At 48.4% G+C, this 21,508-nt stretch overlaps 1 protein-coding gene across 1 annotated transcript; it reads right to left on the reverse strand.

The window, feature by feature from the left end:
* Positions 1-1,305: 1,305 nt before the first annotated feature.
* Positions 1,306-20,170, reverse strand: TMCO1 (transmembrane and coiled-coil domains 1). Its single transcript, XM_082765791.1, has 7 exons — positions 20,071-20,170; positions 18,037-18,114; positions 14,617-14,676; positions 11,225-11,271; positions 10,545-10,612; positions 6,948-7,092; positions 1,306-1,663 (listed from the first exon to the last, which is right to left on the reverse strand). The coding sequence occupies exons 1-7, from the start codon at positions 20,138-20,140 to the stop codon at positions 1,565-1,567; spliced, it is 567 nt and encodes a 188-aa protein (XP_082621917.1). The 5' UTR covers positions 20,141-20,170; the 3' UTR covers positions 1,306-1,564.
* Positions 20,171-21,508: the final 1,338 nt, after the last annotated feature.

A 21,508-nucleotide genomic window follows, 5' to 3' on the forward strand; every position in this document is an offset into this window, starting at 1 on the left:
TTGGATGTGCAAGCATCACCCTCACAGCGTGATAAAACACGGCACGATGCCACATGCGCTCGGCAAAAGGCAGCGTGGTGCTGAGGCAGGGTTTGGGATGGCACGGGGAAGGTCCCTGTGCTGCACGCAGCACCTCCTCGCCCAGCGAGGCACGGTTTGTTGCTATGCCCCATCAGATTTGGCTCTCCCAGCTCTCCCCGCTCACCCTGCTGGATTGCTGACCGCATGCTGAAGGATAAACTAACGCAGCAAGGCTGGTGCAGCAGGTTTGGGTGTTTCTGGCTCTGCAGCAGGGTCAGGCCATCACACAGAGGCCACACGTAGGAAACAGGACTTACACAACTATGGATGCTCCTTGGGGAAGGCTGCATCTACACCGTGTCAAAAATGCAGCATCCTCATGCTCCGTGCTTCTTAGGGAGAACTGCTGCAACATGTAGGATTTAATGTCAGATTTATCCCCTTGCCCTGCACCTTGTCAAAACCTTCTAGGAAGATGTTCCTTGTGTGCTTCTGGTCACAGAAGCGAGGAATCAGTAGCCCCTATAGGAACCAAAATACTCCAAGAAAAGTGTCAGCCTAACTTGAGAGCAGCAGCAAAATTTATTCAGCCCTTTTGAACAAGGCCTGGCCACGAGGACTGAGCCAGGTAATTAGTTGGCAAAGTGTAAGACAGCACAGGGAACCTACTGGCCTATGAAGGAAGGAGGAATTTTTAAGATTTATAGTGCTGAAGGGACTGATGATCAGTAAACTAAGGGGCACAAACAAAAACGCAGCTGTCCTAACCCCTCAGGCAATAAAAAGGGTTCAGCAGCGGTGGACAGCACTGATATAATTTAACAGTTTACTCATTAAACTGAGGGCCAGGTTTGTTTCTGCAGTTGAGCAGATTCTGCTGAAGTAAGCAGCTTTAACAGAAGCTGTACAACGCTACAAATCTCTGTGGCACTGCATTCTGCCAGGAAGGCACGGGCAGGCATCCAGCAATACTTGCAACCCAAAGAGCAGCTTGGCACAGGGGCAGTTCCTGGGCCCCCTGCCACCTGAGCTAATAAAAGAAAAAAAAAACTCACCCTGCACACTGGAAGTGTTACACAAAACCAAGCACACCTCCTTGCCCAGCTCTCCACTGCACAGGAGTACAGCCAGTACATTTAAGACAAGGGACACTTCTCAGCACAACTGTCCCAAGTTTTCTAAACTGTTCTGCAGATCTCGTTTATGATATCTTAATTGATTTCCATGCCAACTGTGCTACGCCAAGGTAGTTCTACTCATCCTATAGCACAATTAACAGACATCTAAATCAACATGCCCATGCCGTTTATTTCTCAGAAACACCAGAGACAAAAAGTCAAGTCGTCTTCTGAGAACTTTCTTGGTTTGATGAGCAAACAGCTGCTGGTAGAATACTCCAAAGGCGAGGTGTTTCCGAGACTGTGGCAGATACTGCATAGGCTGGTTTTCGACACGTGAAGCCTGGTGCAGAATCCCATCCTTCTACCTCCCCAGGGCAGACTTGTGCGGCTGTCAGACCTGCAGTGAAGGCTCTAACTGTGCTTTAGGAAAACTTCCCTGCCTGAGGTGGTGGGCCGAGGAAGCCCCCTGCTTGCTTGGTGGCAGCCCGGGATGGAGCAAGGCCGAGCATCTTCTGAATGTTCTGCAAAAACAAGAGCAGAAGAGCACGTCAGTAAGGCCGTGGCAAGGGAGACACCAAAGAGGAAGAAATCCCAGCTCTGCCTGCAAGCGCAGCCTTCCTGCTAGCTTCAGCAGATTCAGGTCCTCACCCACACAGTCTTATTACCAAACTGCCCAACATACCGTGGACATCTGACCTTGCAAGGTCGAAAAATGCTTTAGTACAGAGCCAAACAACCACCACTAATGGCTACAGTTATAGCCGGGCCCCTCTCTTCTACCCCAGCTGGAGCCTCATGACTAAATCCTCATTTTGGCTGAGGGCTCCTTCCCACCTCCAGGTGGACAGCACACAGTCAGCTGGGAGATGAGTGCATTAATGGCTTTGTTTAGGGGCTGGTGTCTTCAACCTGCAATAGTCAGACTGGCAGTTTGGCTGCAGAGTGTACACAGAAGAAGGTTCCTAACGTGTGCTCACAGGCAGAACCAAAGCAGCCCGCAGTTTTCACGAGTTCCAGAAACCACTGTCAATGGCAGTGCCATCCAGCAGAGCCTGCAAACTAGCGAGGAACAAATGCGGTCTGAATTTGGGTCAGCAACGTGGCAACCAAAGCACACGCCAAGTTTGAGCCAGACAGTTAGGTGCAGAATTAATTTGCATGCTGGTGATGCAGACAAGAGCAGTGGATTGGGGGAGACGTACTGTGTAACAGGCCACACGTACCAAGAAACTGACTGCTGAAATGCCCTCTGCATTTACACCTGTATCTGAGCAAGGTGTTTAGGTAGAAAACAACAAGGAAGAAATTCAGTAGTAAGAGTCAGGCACTGGCTGAACAGCTCACAACAGAGTATTTAAAAGTTCAAAGATTTCCTGTTTGTTTTTTTTTGACACTCCCTTTAAAATCTTCAACAGTGCAACTACAGAAGTTAACTTTTCCCTTAGTTTCATCCTTTGCTGCAAATAACTGCAGCTCAAGCAGCTGCTTATGCAGTGCTGGCAAAACAAGGACGTCTGATGCAAGGGAAAGAAGAAAACAACTGTGCCCCCTCCTGTCATCTGCTGAGGGCTGGCTATCCAGACAACAAAAGGAGGAAGGAGGATTCTCTTCAAACCTGAGTGTCTTCCCCAAAATAACTGTCAGGACAGGTCAGATAACGAGGTCATTGAGTTCTTGAACTTTTTTTGATCATGGAAGGAGAACAACAAAGATAAAAAAGCAGAGCTTTTTAATTCTAGAGTAACTGGAAAGGATCATTCTGGGTAGAGGCTAAGGAAAGGAAGGCTTCAGACTGAACAGACAAGCATGAAAGTAGAGGAGGGGAGCACTGTGCAGGAGTGGCACCAGTTTTACAGTACCTGCTCAAAACAAACCCCAGTGACAAGCAGCAGAATACAGTACAGTTTACCAGACAACCTTTCACTACAGCTGATGTTTGCCATGCAGGATAATATCCACGTGAGCAGCAGCTCTGTGCTATGCCTCGGTATCCCCGGCCTGCAGGGAAGATGCACCTGAGACTTGCCAGGAAGAAGTCAGCAACCAGCTCGGGCTCTGCAGCACAGAAACACCAACTGGTTCCAGCCCCGAGGTGGCTGTGGAAGCAGCCCAGGCACACCTGTGTGGTTCTGTACTTCAGTGAGGCCAGACAAACCAAAAGGGAGCCCTGCACAACCACTGACTAGCTTTATCCATAGCATAGTCAAGTCCACAGCCTACAGAAGTTCACCACTCACTGATATTCAGCAACTGGATATATGAAGGAGAGCGGTTCACTGCAGGAGACTCCTTTGTGTGGTTCCTCTGAAGAGCTTCCCGTCGAGATGGACTGGGGGGGGGGGGGAACAAGAGCAGCTTTGGGACAGACTAGGCAACAGCAGAGGGTGCTGCAGAGTTGGCAGCAGGCAGGAGCAGCATCCTACCAGCTTTGTACTGCCTCACGCGTGGAGCAGAACGAGGTCCTAGCAGAGCATCCAAAGCAGCAGCCACCTCCCTCCCTGTTCCTCTGAGTATCAGGGCAGAGCACCACGGGGCTGAAGTTACTCCATCTGCTTGCATGGAGCTAAGAGGAAGAGAGACAAGTTGTCTGCACGTGGATTCAAGTCTCCAGTCACACTCCAGGCCTTCCCCTTCCCCACGAGTCCTCTCCGTGCCTCTGCACTAGCTGCCACGCAGTTTTGCTGCACAGCAATCCCAGCACCCACGCAGCTGGGAGCTCCAGGAGGCCTTGCCTGGAGGAATCCACCCCGGCTGCTCTGCACAAGGACGCCTGCAGAGCCTCCATCCACCACAAACAAGACCACTACCTTGAGGAGCACGGAAGGAAGATGATAAAACTTAGCTCCAAAAGGTTCCCTGCCCTTAGATGAGGCCATGTGGGAAAGTGCACTCCCAGCAGGAGCGATAACTGCCGGCTCCCTCTCCCCTCTGGGATGACATTTGAGAGGAGAGGCCTCGTCCACAGCTCAGGCTTGTGTGAAAAGGAAGCGAAGAGCAGCAAACGCCCAAGGACCAGCAGCCTGCTCCTCTTCACAGGTGAAGGCTGGGAGTTCAGTGACAGGAATGGGGCCAGAGGATGTAGCCCTGACGGCGTGCCTCACACCCAGCGGACTTTCCCAGCTGAAACCCAGCGGCTCAAGGACCCTCGGAAGGCCTCTCCCAGCAACCCTCCTCTCTCCAAACAGGAAGGCAGGAGGAACTGGGGGACAGGATTTACGTGCCAGGGAGAGCGAGGAACAGCGCAAAGGAAGTTACTCACTGCGAGGAGACTATTTCGGGAGATGCTGGCCAGGTCACAGGCAGCGCTAGCTTCCCAGTCAGTGTCTGAAGAGTTTAGCACCCCCACATGCCTGAGGACTGCGTGAGGAGACTGCCTGCTGCCGCCCATCTCGTTAACGGGAGCTTAATTAACAGCCAGTTTGTCTCCCCACCCTCACGTACTCCCCTGCATTTCCCTCAGGATCACCTGTTTTCACGTACACAAGAGTTCCTTATTTCGGAGTTCCACAGAGAAGTCTCTTCTCCCTGCCTTTGATCCCTTCCCAGGCAGCTCCAGGATTTAAGGGAGGGCTGAGGGCTGTGTCGTTCCCTTCACTTGTTTACAGCCCATCCGTGACTCTCAGCACAGCTCTGTTCCTTCTCCTGTCTATACCAGACACTCCCACATCAGCTCTCCTCCCTCAGGCCAGCAGCTGCTTTGAAGCCAGCCTAGTGAAATTTCCCCTTCTGCACACAGGGTCACAAAACTTTCACCTCTACAGTCACAGCACCAAAAGCAAAGCCTTTGCACCATTGTAAGCCCTCAATTGCTTTCTTCCCTTCTCCCTCAGCCTCTCAACCCTTCCAAGTCCTCTTCCCCACGCTGTTACCATCCAAGTGCATTCAAACAGCACTAAAACCAAGAGCAGGATGCCAGGAATCACAGCTCCAGTTCCTAGCTTTTGCACACAGCAGTGCAGCTGGTCTGCCCATCCCTCTGTGCAGCAAGGAGGAAGAAACTTGGAGCTGCCTGGCAGATGGAGAATCTCAGATACAGTTAATCACGATCACATAAATAAGGCAGCACTACAAAGGCCACTGTCTAGTGCTTCAGTGCAGAAAGACCCTTTTCTGCAAAGCAACGTTAACTTCCATCCTCACAGGGCCATCGGCATGAACTCTGCTGCAAAAGGATATTTTTTTGCCTGAATTTCCTCTTGAAAGCCCAATCCACTGCAACTAGCTCAACATTTCTCCCCAGAACCAGAGTGGACAACCACTTGGTTCTATTCATTTCACAACAGGCACAGCAGGAAATGCCCAGGGCTAGAACCAACCACAGGAATTTTATTTCTGGACAAAAAAAAAAAAAATCCACGGGGGATTTTTGAGCAAAGGAGTTCCCCTATCAACTCAACGGGTGCAAAAAATTTCTCACAGATGGTGTTATTTAGTTTCACGTAATAGTCTGCACCACTAGAAAAAAGGGACTTTCCATGCAACAGGTAAAGTCACAGAGCAGCACCACAGAAGATTGCCTCAAAGAACAGTACCGGACCACAGCATCGCAGGAGGATGATCCAAAGACGTAAAAAGGTCTCCTTCCTCTCAAAGCAGCGTGCACTGCTCCAGCTATTGGGAAGTGAAACAAGATTTGTCTTCCAGAGAACACAATGGGGAAGTCCCTGGCCTTTGGCACTTGGAAGCTGCCCCTGCTTCGAGTGAGAGGATGAACCAAAGGTTGAGAGGATCATCTGGAGGTCACGAGGTACCTTACAATTCATTACTTGCTTTTGCACACAGCCAGGCACAGATTCATTTCAATACAAGCACCCAAAACGGAGAACTACGTCGAAGTCGATTCATTAGCAGGCACTTTTTGACTAAAGGAACTTTATTAAGTTGCTCCATCGAGCTCACCCAAACCTCTGACAGCTGGCATAACACGCCACTTCCCATCACCGATCCGCTTTGAGTCCCTTGGCACCCCCGAGGAAAAGCAGCAAGCCGGCCAAGGAGAAAAGCAGCAAGAATTCAGGAAGCAAATCAAAGAAAAAGGAAACAAATACGGAAGGGCAGATCACTTGCAGCTAGTTGCACCAGCATTCATCCGAATCCCAGAATCTATTATTGTATCCCCAGCACTCTGAGAAACTTTGGCAACCAAAGCAGACTTCTGGTTGCGCCGCAGAGGTCCGCTTGTCCTCACCAGCCTTTCTGCCAATTAAACAGTTAATGAACCTTCATCTTCATCGCAACACATCACTGCTGCTCAACACGAGGGTGCTAGCCAGCTGGATAACACAGCCTGATCCTGAACAGGCGCTTCCTTTTATCCTCAGTGATGCTTTTCTCTTTTCAAGAGGCAGAACTAACCAACTTAGCCGGGTAACTATGCGTAGCCTACTCCTGGCTTATCGCACCAAACCCCTTTCCCGAGTCTCTCCCTAACACTGGGAGATACTCAGTTCTGAAGGTAATGTCCTTAAAAAAAAAAAAAATAGGAGGTCAGCAAAAGCAGTAAGGACAAAAGCAAAAAAAAAAAAAAAAATTAATCAGAGGCACACACAAAGAAATCCATTTCTGCCAACCCTGTCTTAGCATCCTGGTGCAATTCTGATGTTTCCAATCACGTCTTCCACACCGTCCAGGATCGTGGCTGCTTTTAAGATCCCAATCTACAATTACTATGAGTATGAAGTACAGGAATAACACAAACAGATCAAAGAATACACATGCAAACTGGACAGCAGTGATACCCTTCTTTGATAGCTTCTTCATGGGCTTTCCTTGCTCCAAGCACGCAAGAGACAACAGCGTACTCACCTGTCTGATGGACATTGTGCAGAGAATGTAGAGGAAGATGAAGGAGCAGTCAGTGTAATCCTCACCCAGTAGGTTGCGGTGGGACAAGCCCTGAATGTATGACAGGGGGATAAAGGGAAGTTTTGCCACCACTCGGCCATCAAATCTGGAAAAAAAAAAAAAAAAAAAGAGCACCAGATCATAAATAGGGAGAGTGAAAATGCCTTTGGCTATATAAAGAACAAGTGAACGCTTCTAGCAAGCCACCAGAGCAGACAAGACCACGTGGAAGACTAAAAAAGCCACGCTGCTTTTCCCCAGCTCACCTTTATACACACTACAGGAGGTGAATGCACCTCTCAAAAAGCCAATCACCCAGAAGGTTGGTAGGCTTCCCTCGACAACCATTTTGCCACGGTGAGAGCATTTAATAGTGACATACAAGTGATCAGCTGGACAAGTTGTTGATTCAGGAGATCTTTGTCAGCGTTTTGCATTTACTGGGGCATTTCATTCAAAAACCAGATTTAACAGATCACTCCCCAGAACACAGTCAGCACTGGAACAAAAAGATGGATTACCACCACCCCGATGTACTGCAGCTACTGCAAGAAGACAGACTCTTTGCTTTAAGCAAAACAGCATTTTAAGCAGAGCCTAAGTCAAAGACATCTGCTCCTTTCCTAGAGCAGCTATGTTTCTCAGCACAAGATGCTGAGAAGAACCACAAACAGCACGCTTTTTAACCCAAACAGCCTTCTCTGCGCTAGCTCTGCAGGCAAGGGCAGTGCAGAGGCAGGACAATAGCGCCTATCTCGAGCAGCCTGTCCTGCTCCTGGAGCTCCTCCAGCTCCACATTCCAGGGCACCAGGCAGAGTGTGAATTCTGGCCAGTTCGCAAAGATTTCTCCCAATCCAGACAGTCGACCCAATCTTTTGAAGTAAAGCGTGTACGATGCCTCATCAGCATGTGCATAGCTGGATGTTATTTTCTCTGCATGTGCTGATTTTCTAACAGGTGTTTCTTGTTTCAAGAGATCCTAAATGAGCGTTCTTTCCTGTGGAGATGCATTCACACAGCTACAGCTCAAACACACGCCAACTTTGTTTACATCTCACAAGCAGCTTGGCAGAGGAGCTAGGAACGGATGTTTATCTCCCGGTAACATCCCCCAGTGGCTTCAAACTCTGCGTTATTCCTGCTGTGAGAATGACAAGTACTTCAGCAGTAGCACCCCGAGGTACCTGCTTTTTCTTCTCCAGCAGGTTTTCACAGTCATCAAGAAGGGGTACCGAAACGCGCAGCTCAGAGCAAAACAGGGACTTGATTGCATTAAGCAGCTTCTGACAGGAGAAAATTGAGACACACAGAAGCTAATTTCTCTCCCAAGAGGAAGCCCATCTGCTTGGAGGCCACGCTGCTGCAGAGCTCCCAGCCCTAGAGAACCTTTTAAGCCACAGCAGTCATACAGCTGCTCACCTTCACATGGAATTCTGCTCTCTGGGTTTAAACCAGCTTCCTACTTATCCCTCCAGTGGGGTCCGTGACCACTGCCACTTTAAGGAAGAGAGGCAATCATCAGGCTAATTTCTGTTTTGGCTTAGCTGTCTGCTGAGAACTTAGCAAAGGTGAGGTGCCCAGGCACAGAGCAGCAGTGCCTGCATAGCCCTTGTCCAAGGGGTGGCACGCCTTGTCACTTCCATGCAACTCCTGCTCCTCTTGTCCCCCCAGAGCAATGAACTCATTCAAGAAAAGGAAAGGCAAGGAAATGGGGCTGTAGTCACTGCAGGTGTCAGCCAGCCTTTTCCTCCTCCTCTTACCACACCCACAGCACTTCAGTGAATGACCTGGCAGCAGCAGCAGCTTCCCACACGGTGCCTAAAAGCCTCCTGAATTCATAACTGAAGCATTCTCTTGAGCCAAGCAGCTGCCTCTTACACTGTGTCAGGGGAACAGCAGTACATGAAAGAGAAACAACTCCATCAAACCATTCTAGAGGCTTCAGACAGTGCAGGTACAAGCCAGCAAAGCTGCCATTCAGATACAAACATACTGAGACCAAGAGCAAAGATCTAGCTAGCTACCCCCAAAGGCGAGACAGCCAAATCTCCAGATTTTGACTCAGTTGCCTCAGAACTGCCGGACTTAGCAAGAAAGCTGTTTCAATTCTAACACTGCTCTTTGGATGCTCGTCTTCAGGTTTCCAGGATGGGCTCTGAAAAAGAGGCAGCTAAAGGCAGGATATGCCCATAAGCTACATATCAGCACCATGGCTGGTAGCATGATCTCTACAGATAAGAACCCTCAGAAGAAGAACAAGACAAGTCATCTTGGTGGTCCTAAAGGAGAAGAAACCAATTAACTCATTTTTTAGGATAATACAGAAGGAAGGAAGGAAGAGCCACTCAAAATTCAACCAAAAACCAATTCCTTCCTAAAAAACTCAGTGAATGTACAGTCCCCTAACACTTGTCACTCAGCATACTCCAAGCTGCCTCTTTCCGCTCTAAGAGACTAAAACAGAATAGGGTGGGTTTTTGTTTTTTTTTAATTGTATTGCACCAAAAATAGCTAGCCAAGCACTTGAATGCCTCAGGTGCAGCACTACAGACACCGTGCTGCTGGGCACATGACTCAAGATGCACCTCCAATCCACCCTCAGGGCTGCAGATGGGACAACAATAGCTCAAGACTGTACCCAGATTTTAAAGTCCTTTAGTGCTGTGCTCCTTTGCTCAGTTTCAGAGTGTTCCAGAGAATGCTAGATGCTGAGGTCTGACTAAGCTGAATAAGGAGTCCACACTGGCAGTTCTGATATTATGTTACCCCCTGTTTGCAATTTATCCACCCACAGATCTGCAGTAAAATAACAATCGGCTGTATCCTGAGGACTGCCAGCAGAGAAGCCAGAGGTTTTGGTGTCCAAGAACGTAAATTCTCGTTTGCAGCATCAGTATATTGCCCAGATACCACGCAGTCTCCATATCTGAATTATCTTCAGCTTTTACAACCAATGGGAAGTCCACATTTCAAGACTGAGCCAAGTTTTAAAAGCCAAGAACAGTCTCTCAGTTTCATGTGTCTGGAAGCAAGCCTTCTATAACCATGCAAAACAGTTTTTTGGTTTTGATTTCAACTAGACCAACCTCGGGTCATTTTTAAAGCAAAAGAAGATTAGAGCACATGCCTAGACCTGTTAGTATCTCCACTCTGATCACCTTAAGTAGGGCAGCAACAAACTCTGCAATTACAGCTCATTTCTGAGAGCAGAAGAGCTGACCCAGTTTTGCTTGCAAGTGTTCTTCAGTCACATTACAGCAGAGCCAAAGGAGCTGCAAACCACAGCTGCTTGCCTGACATCAACCAAACCTGCCCTAGAAGATGGTCCCAAACAGGAGGATGTTAGAGCTGCATCCAGCTGGCTTTCCATTTGTTGAATGCGATTGCATTCAGCATGCAGTGTCCACTCTCAAGAAGATGTGTGCTGTGAGAGATCCGTTTCACACCGATTAGTTATGGGCCTTGGAGAAGATCCTGCCACTAGAATACTTCAGGTGGTGGAGTGAAAAATGAGAAGTCCATGAAAGCTTAAGAAGAATCCAGGAAGTTGATACTTACATGGAATTAAACATTCCCATCAAGGCAGTGAAGCAGAAGCCAATGGCAAACATGGATTTCATCCGAACCTGCAAGTAGAAAGGTCAGAGATGAACAACAGGCCTGCACTGAGGGATTAGGGGCTCAAACCCTCAAGAAGAGGCTTTATATAGCATCACTGCAATCTAGAAGGAAAAAAAAAAAAAGGATGATGAAGAAGGCTGGAAGGATTGTAAAAAGTGACCAGAGAACACCCAAAGTAATATTCCATCAAAAACTGGGCACAAACGCAGCCAAAGCAAAAACAACTGATGTCAAGAACCAATTCAGAGAGGAAAAAAACAAAACAAAACAAAAAAAAAAACAACAGAGTGCTCAAAAATTGTGCTGTTACCTTCCACAGGTAGGCCTACACAACCAGCAGGAACCCATTATAAAGACAGAACTTACAGGAGGAAGTCAGACAAATTAGTTCTACTTCGAAAACATCACGGAGGCTTATAAAAATGAAAACAGCTGAGGCTGGGGATAAATTAACTGCTGGAGAGCTCTGTGGCTCATACTAAGTTCTGTACCTATTAGAGAATCCAGAAAGAGCTGCAAGGAGGACTTGCTACAGCTGACAACTGAACAGAGTCTTTCTGTCAGAAAGCTGCTGACTGAGATCTTCAGCAGTTAGGAACTGGCTTTATTTTCCTTACCATTGACAAGTCCCTGTTGTTATTTTTCAGTTTCTCCTCTTGTCTCTCTGGAAGGACAAAAACAACAACAGTTACCATCAGTTGTACCAGCCTAGAAACCGAAGTGTTTTCATTTCCAGGAAGCTTTAACCTTCCTGGCTCTCCAAACAAGCAACATTCCCAAAACCAACTCCAGCTCTCTGTGCCAGACGTATCAAGTGAAAAGCTGTACAAAGCCAACTGCTCCTCCATCCCAGCAGCACGCAGCAACGCAGGCACAAAAGAAGAGGAGGCTGGAATCACACATTCAGCACTTCAGGAAGAAATGCACAGAATGTCAGATTTGCCAACTCAACCAACTAACACAGTAGCACGAGCGATGTTGCCAGAAAACAAAGACAGTGCCTACAAAGCATGCTTCCAAAAGAGAGCAGGCTCAATTTGCCACAGGCTCACCACTGTCAGCACGTTATATAAACAAGGATTTCGTTTTGGAGGTTGTTGGGACTCCCAAACCGTACACAGAGCCAGCAAAGTTGCCAGTTTCAGTAATGACTTTTGTACTTCTGTCACTCCTAAAAGACTCTCCAAAGAAGAAAAATGTTTCCTACACAAATTCCAGCAAAACACGCACTACTGTGCTTTGCAGAGAACGCTTCTTTTGGAATTCACTCTGTCCTTAAGTCACCACAAACTTCAAAAGCGCTCATTTTCCCCCCCATTACATTTCCTGTGCCCCTCACTGGAGAACTGCTCAGGTCTCAAGGACCACCCACACCTGTCACTTCTTCTGTCCCTTTTTCCCGTGTCACCCAATCCCCTGTACTCCTCTCAGGCTGATGATCCAGAGGGGCACGAGGGCTTTGAAGCAACATTTAAGCTGGAGTAAGGCTGTGGGCAGATGAATTAAACAAGGAATAGTGTGAGAAGAGAAGGAGGGAAGGGCTATTCAATGGGTGCATTGCCTGATGGACCCCTGTGATGTTTCAGAACCAGAGGCCCACAGCATAGAAGCTCAACAGATATCTTTCAAGCCCCAATCAAAACCTGGTGAATACAGGGCCTCAGTATTACCACAAAGCAACAGCAACACCCCTACCCGACCTCTTAGAATCCTCCTTGCTGTTTTCAGCTGTTCTTAGCTGCAAACCATCCCCTCGGGCAGGAACTTCCCAGACACCTGCTTCCTGACCTAGGTGGAGAATTTTGTTTTCGGACATTTCAGCAAGTAGGCCAGCTCTTTAGGAATCGGATTTGGCACAAATACTTGTTTTTTCCCCCCTCTGCTACATAACTAACCACCTAGGAGATGGGCTAAAGGTTGCACAGGGATCAAGAACACAGCCAGATGCCCAATATACCTGACCTGTTTCTCACCCATTTCTACAAACTCAAAACAAACCCCCTCAGGTGTCCTACCATCCTATCCAAGTGGTTATTCCCACCCAAGCCACACATAAGAAGCATTTAAGTAGATTTAAGTAGTTTAAGCTAGTTAAGGCTGAGTCAACAGGGAAGAGCCTAGAGTCCCAGCTCTTCTAATTCTGCCCACCAGAACACAAACCATGGGGATACAGGGAGCACCTTATTTGCCAGCATTGTTTCTTCTGCTGTCTACCGAGCACTTCTGTGGGTGCTGGGAAGATCGCTGTCCTTTCTTCTAGGGGCAGGTGGAGGCAGAAAGCACAGCAAAGCCACAAGTTAACGAACCCACTCTTCCAGCTGAAGTGACAAAGCTGCATCGTGGCATTAAAGGTGCACTGCTCCAGCAGTACAAAAGGCTATTGGGATAGAATATGGCTGAAATGGGCTCGCTTCACAATTAATAGAAATCGGTAAGTAGGAAACACCAAATTAAGCATGCCCACACAACTTTCATCCTCCCTCCCTGTGTATATGCATGATTCACCTCCAAACGTGACCAGGTCAGGTCACACACACACCTCCTGCCTTGTTCTGGGCAGAAGATGGATGGCAGCCTGGGTTGTTTTGTTTTATTTAAATTCTACAATTCTAGTTCTTTTAAGTGACTCCAGCTCAAGTGATCTGGCTGTTCTACCAACGCTACACACTGCAGAATGATTTAACATTCAGCAAGTCACTGAGATCAGAGTTTTTGAAGTAGTTAACGGCTATGAGTCATTTTCTGGATGTCCAGCTTGACATTTAGACCTGATTTTGCAGAAGCACTAAGAATTCAGCCTTGCCTGAAAGCAAATGAGACACTGAAGTCATGCAGCACTTGCAAAACAAAACAAAAAACAACCCAACAGTCCGAGTATCTTAAGCTTGGCCAGCAAGCATCACAGCAAACAAAATCAGTGGTCACTTCCTAAGTTTTGTTCTCAGCTCCTTTGTGCTTTGTTTTTCATTTGCAAAACAAGATTATTTCAGCGTATTTTAAAAAAAAATCAGTTTTAAATTCCTCAGATTCTACTGTTTATTAGTTTAATTCAAGCACAAGTTAAATATTCTCTGATAGAAACACAGTTTGGATAGCGCCCTGCAAAAAAAGTCACTGACAATTAAAAGTGACCATAGATAACAACAGCACGTAACAACTTTATAAAGACTGCCTTATCTCGTTAACAGTCACAGTATGCATGCATTACTCAGGACTAAAACCTGAAGATATGCTAGGGGAAGAATTTTGGTTCCCATCCCTTCAGAAGTCTAGCAATAACAGGTTTTCATACCTAGGAAGAACCGTTTGAAGATATGTTTATGATTACTCCCAAGCTTTGTGCAGATCAAATGACTAATCCAGCTACCTGGTGTTACACAGGAATGAGGAAGCCAACTCCCAGGAGCTCTCAGAAGTGTTCCTGCTCTGATTTCTGTAATATTTTAACCAGGCTTTACTGCGTGTTTTACTTTATAATCCTGCAGATTAATGAACCTCAGCTTTAGAAAGTTTTCCTAACATCTACCACATCGTTCTTGCACAGTCCAATATTTAAAGAGTTACCTTCACACAGAAATAAATAAGTATATTGACAATTAAATAGAAAGAATGGAAAAGAAAATCATTTAGCAGTACTGATTTATCAAATTTTAAGTAAATTTCAGTGCAGTTAGAGTCAACTCAGGCAAACACCTAAAGCTGTGACGTGTTCAAATGAAGAAAAACAAAAGCTCCACAGTCACTCATGCAGCCAGAGCTGATGCAAGCTCTACATAGAACAGCAAGGAACTTCAGCAACTTAAGTCAATAATAGTAATGGGAGTCTGAATTTGATGAAAAGCATCAAGAAGCTACAGGCTGGCCTCCTGTCCTGGAGGAATAAGGCCAAAGGGTTCACTGCCAGTCGACAGGCCAAGAGCCAGCTCTAGCACCACTTCAGAAGGAAAGGAAAATCACTTCCTTACTGCTCCCCTGTTCTTGGGGCACTGCACGCCCCTCCTAATCTTACCTATTTTCTTTTTCTGCTGCCGGCCTGCTGATTCAGTTATCGTTTCCTTCTTCTTTTCCACTGCAAAAATGCAAAGAAAAATATTCCATCAGTTCTACATAGATCCCAGCCTCCTGTTCCGCACAAGAAAACCATTTTATTACCTTTACAGGACGGGCATGAAAGGAAGCAAGGTAGAGCATGTTCATACTCTACAAGCTATAAACCACCAAGGCTGACCAAACCAAATATTTGAAACCCAAAATATTTTCCAAATCTTGGATGAGGTATAGAAACGTTTCAAAGGGTTAATTTTAAACTCTGTCAAGAGCCCGTTACACTGTTAACCAAGCAGCCTGAGGACAGTTTTGGCTGAAATGACCCTTGCTGATTTGTCATTAGCACTAGACAGTCCTTTTGATTCAGCAAGTCTAATGAAAAGAGCTTTGTGGCAAGCTCTGCTCAGATTATCTGCAGTGGGAAGCAGAACACAGGAAAGCCTGTGTTCTCTGCCTGCCTGTGAAGAAGGGATGTAATTCTCAGGGGAAATGCTGTCCAAGCAGTCGGCCACAGCCTCTCCATTCTCTTTCAATTAATTAGTACTGAAGCATTTCCAATATTTTCAAGTAAGAGCCTAAGCTCATACTTACTAAAACCCCAAGTCAGACACTCACCAAACAGCTGCAAACAACCAACACTGCAGCAGAAAAATTACCGTAAAGCCAGCAGGGCAAACAATCTAGAAAGAGTTGGCTCACCTGCTAACAGCAAGAACAGCTTTTCCAGAGAGAGACAGCTCTTAAAGTTCTGTAAAATGAGTACTACAAGAAGCCAGGGTGATAAAACATGGCTCTGATCCACCAAGAGTTCTTTTTTACTCTCAGCTCTATGTACCTGTATTGTATCTACTCCACCAACAGATAGAGCTGGCTCCTGTTAGCTCACACAATCATCTTTAGAGAGCTGAGCATGAGGACTTCTCCCACATTAGTGCTAGCTCAGCACAGACTTTCTAGCCCTCTTTTCAAAGCATAAGTGAAATAAAGACAGTCTTCACAGACACACAAGTCACGCTGGCTTCCGACCTGCTTGTTACCTGCAAGTCAGCCACACTGAAAACCTACAGAAGGTTTCCAAACACCCCTTCCACAGCGATGTTGTAAGGCACGTGCTTTTCCAAAGAACAAGAACATCTTACACAGGCAGGCTACAAGGAGGGCACAAACCAGGCAAGCCTGCTCAAAGGGAATGCTGGAGCATGCCAGACAACACACACTGCTCACAGGGAAGGCTGATGGAGCAGCTGGTGCCAAATCCAGGGGGGAGATCCTCACCAGTCCACCTCTGACCAATCCACAGAATCCCACGGCCCCCAGCTCGAACTCCAGCTGGAGAGCACTGACTCTTCTGGCCTAACTACTGCTCCCAGGCCCAACACGAGGGCTCTTCCACGTCCCACCTTCACTCTGAAGGGCACTGTTGACCCTCATGCCAACCCCGAGGATCCCTGCAGCCCTACTGCCCTTATGGTTTGCACAGAGCAAACAACTGTCAGGCAGTCTCACAAGCCTGTCTGCAGGACCGTAAGTCACAGAGTCACTCTTTCAAACACACCCTTCTGATCAGACTTACTCGAGCCTTGCAAGTTTACCACCACATTTATCCCAGGACACTTGCTAGCATTTCTTCAGCAGTCTCCAACAACAGTGGCTCTCAATAGAAACAAGAGGATAGGAAGAGACGAAGCTGAGGCTTATGAATAACAGCGTCTGGTCAAGCATGCTACTCGGCCCACTTGTTTTGGCAAACTGCTCGGATTGCTAGTGCTCCCAAGGGAGAACTTGGGATCTCAAATGTGTTTTTTCCTGTTTCAGATGTGTTGGATAACAGTTGAAAGGTGTGGTTCAAGTGGTCTACTTTACAACCTGTCTGTAAGCCAGCTGTCCTCAGCATGAGAGGAAAATAGAAAAAAAAAAAATCAAGCCTGGATTTTTAGTGACTCCTCACGGTTCTGTTTCACTTTTCTGGAGAGGAAGGGGATTTGGGGGCAGGGTGGGAGGGAAGTGTCAAACGAGGTTGGGAACTGATTGAGATGCACGAACCTCCCATCTTTCCCTTCGCAGATTAGAACCTAGATATCAGGAGAGCTATAAAAACAAACAGCACTCAACTCCTAGAGCAGTGATTAACCCCCCGAGATTACACCGTGCTAACTGCCTCCGAGTTCCACAGGACGTTACCTCCAAGTCTGCAGCTGGGTTTCGGTGGCTCCTCCAACCCAACACATTTTTATCAAGCAGAGGGGGCAGGCAGAGATGCAATCTCCATCTGATCCCACTTGATGACAAAAGCCCCTAATTTAGGAGCTGATTCAAGCCTGACTACAGTCCTACTCTTCAGCTTGTCTTGCCCAGGGGAAGGCTGCAGTAAGCCAGACTGGAAGGAACACTGTTTGCTAATCCTGCTCTCACAAACCTGGAGCACTGACAGCACAGGGAAATATTTTTTAAGGTAAAACCAGCGCTGGTTCAGCCCCAGAGCCATTGTGTGCTCTGTTACTGCTGCAACTTGCACAGGGAACATACGATCGAATTTGAAAGCTTAGCTCAGTTTCTCCTCTGCGCCTTTGTTTCTGATGCAGACAGGTCCATTGAAACACGCCATGTTCAAGTCACCATTTTACCATTTCCTGGCAGATATTTAAACAAGTTTTAACATCTGATGCATATCTTCTGGCTGCTGGCCCTCTACTCCCTTTTCCTACCCTCCCTCATCATTTATTCAGTCCTTCCCAGGCCTCTAAAAACCTCCTCTCTACAGAAGTTATCTGGGACATTTTTTCTAGTCATTACTATTTTTGTTTCCAGTTTATGCTAGTACAATTTATTCTTGTACCAGCTGACAGCTCAGACCTTCCTACCATGACTTTGTCCTTACTCATTCCCCATCGCTGATAGCCACTTTTTATTTTTATTATGCTTTACCTTTCATGGCATTCCTTTTACTCTAGGTCTTTCTCAGTACACATCTCATTCCCCATTCTCCTTGAAAAGCAGAAACCACATCCTTGAACTTATTTCAGGCATCTAAAGGATCCACAAACATATATACACACTGGCTACTCGTGCTCAGAAACAGATTCCAGTACTGATCTCTTGTCCTGCCCTCCAGGAAGGGGGGTGAGGGGGCAACTGGGACAACACAACTCATCTCAGCACCAGCCTCACCTCCAACAAGAGGAAAATTAAGGGCAGAAATAAGTCTGCTCCATACCAGTTTGGGTACCCTGTAAAGTTCAGCTCCTGTGAAACCTAAACTGAAGAATGTTCACTTCCCTCTCAGCAGAAAATGCAGCAGGATTTTCTCAGAGCACAGAGCCCTTAATTTGACATTTGCTAAAGCAGGAAGAAACATTCTCTCCCGTGTCTGAAGAGTACTTACATTTTTTGCTCTGTTTTTCCACTTCAGCCTTTAATCTCTTGTATTTGTCTGTTCGGTACACCAGCACCCAAGTTATGCCTGAAACAAACAGCCAACAGGTACCTAGGTAAGCGAAGGCCTCTTGCAATAAAGAAGCAAGCCAGCAAATACACAAAAACACACGTCATGTCTGCAAAACCACATTATAACCACCAGCAAGTTACATCACTTTACTTCTAATCCCCTTTTCACACTCCAATGGTGCCTATAAAATAATCATAGAACGTCCTGGGTTGGAAGGGACCTCGGGGATCACCCAGTTCCAACCCCCTGCCATAGGCAGGGACACCACCCCCTAGATCAGGTTGCTCAGGGCCTCATTTAACCTGGCCTGGAACACCTCCAGGTCATCCACAGCTTCTCTGGGCAACCTGTTCCATTGCCTCACCACCCTCTGAATGAAAAATTACCTCCTAACCTCTAATCTAAATCTCCCCTTTTAGTTTAAAACCATTCCTCCCTCATCCTATCATTATCTGAATGAGCAAACAGACACTCCCCATCTTTTTTATAAGTCCCCTTCAAGTACTGAAAAGCTGCAATGAGGTCACCCTGGAGCCTCCTCTTCTTCAGGCTGAACAGCCCCAGCTCTCTCAGCCTTTCTTCGTGGGAGAGCTGCTCCAGCCCCTCGATCACCTTCGTGGTCTCCTCTGGACTCGCTCTAACAGCCCCACGTCCTTCTGGTGCTGGGGGCCCCACACCTGGAGGCAGCACTCTAGGTGGGGCCCCACCAGGGCAGAGCAGAGGGGCACAATCCCCTCCCTCCCCTGGTGATGCAGCCCAGGATGCAGCTGCCCTGCAGGCACGCGCTGCTGGCTCACGTCGAGGTTTTCATCCACCACAACCCCCAGGTCCTTCTCTGCAGGGCTGCTCTCACTGTGTTCTTCTCCCAGTCCGTGCTCATATCTGGATTGCCCCAGCCCACGTGCAGCACCTTGCACTTGGACTTGAACCTCATCAGGTTCACGTGGGCCTGCTGCTTCCCAAGCTTGTCCAGGTCATAAATAAGCAAAAGTGTTTGCAAGTCACTGGGTATCTCACAGAGCACTTCTGTTCTGTGGTTTTGTTTAGCCCCTTCCTGCTTCTATTTCTCAGTTGTTGCTCACTCTAAGCCTATGAGCTGATTAAGGCAATAAACACCTTTTTGTTCTTCATTTTCAGGGCACCTAATTAAGATCCAAGGAATAATTTCTGCACCTATGAGGACCTGACTATTGGTTACAGCACATCTCAAAAAAGCAAACAGAGATATTCAGGTAGGAGGGACCTCACAAGACCTTCCAGTTTAACACTGTGCATTAAAACACGACCCAAACTAGTTGCATCACATGCCCTGCCCCAGTGGTTTGTGAATTGCTTAACCTGAGGCTCTTGGCCCTTTTTTTTTTTTTTGGCTTCGATTTGACAACAGCGCTGTGCTACTGAGTGCCTGAGAGCCCAGCTGCAAGGAACAGAACCATGGGGGCACTTCTGAGGGTAACACAGCTTCTTCCTCTACAAGGCCACGAGGGGTACGCCATCTGAGCCCAGCGCAATGCAGGAGGGCTCCTAGACAGCAAACACAGCCTATTGATCCAGCGGCTCTGAATTCCCCAAAGGAAAGAAAGAGAGGGTCTTGCAGCCTCAGCTCCAGGACGTGAGGAGATTCAGGGGCACAGCTCAGTGCCAGGAAGAGGAAGCAAACTCCGGCTTTGACTTCCCCGGGGAGCATTCCTTCACCCCCCGCACCAACTCTACCCCCACCCCCACCACCTTTTGGGAAGCACCCGCTTTAAATCACCTCGAGGAGCAGCCCCTTGAACTCACCTCCACCACAAGCCGAGCCCCGCTCCTTAACACCCCCACACCCCCCACACCTCCCCCATACCCCCCCGGTGCCCCCCAGCCCTTCCTCCCCAGGCCGTTTCCCCCCCCAGCAGCCTCCCACCGCCCCCAGCAGCCTGCAGCTCCCCCCCCCCGCCCTCCCCCGGTGCCGGGCCCGCTCCGGGCGCCCACCCTCTGCCAGCAGCGCGGTGCAGACGGAGATGAAGACGATGAGGAGGGTGTCGGCGAACATGGTGCTCATGGCGCCGCCGGAAGCGGGCCTCCTCACAACCCGGAAGTCCAGCGGGCAGCGCGTTGCCTAGCAACGGCCGGAAGCGAGGCTGCGGCCGGCGCTTCCGGGTGAGGCCGTCAGCCAATGGGATCGGCGCCGGGAGGAACGAGGCGGGAAGGGCGAGGGGAGGGGAAAGGGAGGGAAGGCGGCGCTGTGATTGGCTGAGAGGGCTGTCAGGGTGATGGGCCCCGCCCCCGCCGCTGCGGGGAGGGGGAGCGCGGCCTGGGGGCGGTGTGGGGCCTGTTATGGCGGCGGGGCCTGTGCTTGGGCATGGGGCTGGGGTGCGCGTCCTGCTGCCGCGTCAGCAATAAAAGGAATAAAATAAAAGTTGTTGAAACGCGATTGTCCGCTCGTTATTGCGATGGGTCACTGTGCTTCTGGGGAGACAAAGGGCTAGGAGCGGGGGAACACCCCCCACAAGCCCCCCTAACGCCATGTCTGTGGGCACTGTGTGCAGGTGGGGTGGGCTGAGGGCACCAGCAGGGAATTCATGTCACAATTAATCAATAATTACAATTTCAATTACAACTTCAATAATTATAACATTAATTGAGGCTGCAGCACCTGGGGTGACAGAACTGGACCCCCAGCAATGGGGCAAGGAGATGTGGGAAGCAGAAAGGGAAATGGGGCAGCGCGGCATCTCCTCAGCTCACTTGGGAGCTGGCCCTCAGTAACCCGTGTCCTGGGAAATGGCACCCGCAGGGCAGGCGAGGAATAAGGCGAAAAGCCCCACCATCGCCCACAAACTAAACACTGTGCGCAGAAGGATGGTGGCTTAATTGCGGTTGAGGGGTGGCAGCACGTGTGATAAGTGAGGGAGCAGGGTTAGACGGCAAACAAATGCCTGGTGACATTCCGCTGCCTGGTGACATTTTGTGTACAAGGAAACACAAGCACTGCATGTGCAGGTGGCTACGCAGTGGCTCTGGTGTTACTAAAACTTGCAGCTCGGTGCCCGCTGCGCTGCCTGGAAAACCTCGGAGGGAAGTGAGTGAGAGCCATCAGAGAGAGAGGGATGAAATTAATATGGATGCTTCAGTTTAGGGTAAACGACAGGAAAATACTACAGCTGCTGATGTGGCAGGACCCTTGGTAATCGTTTGGGCCTTGCTGATGTGCCTCTGTGCCCTTTCCCTTTCTTTGGAGCTCCTTGGCTTTCCTGCCTGCGCGATTTTTCACTACCACAATATTTAGAAATAGTTTTATAACTGCTATGGCAAAATGATTCACACAGTATCAGTTGCCAATACCGACCGCGGTCTGTCATGGAACAACCGTGTAGCAGAAGTGGGTCAGGAGCAGGCAGGCAGTGATGAACCCCTCTCCAGGGCCCAC

The sequence above is a fragment of the Aythya marila genome, assembly GCF_965140915.1.
Source record: "Aythya marila genome assembly, chromosome: 8".
Classification (NCBI taxonomy): domain Eukaryota; kingdom Metazoa; phylum Chordata; class Aves; order Anseriformes; family Anatidae; genus Aythya; species Aythya marila.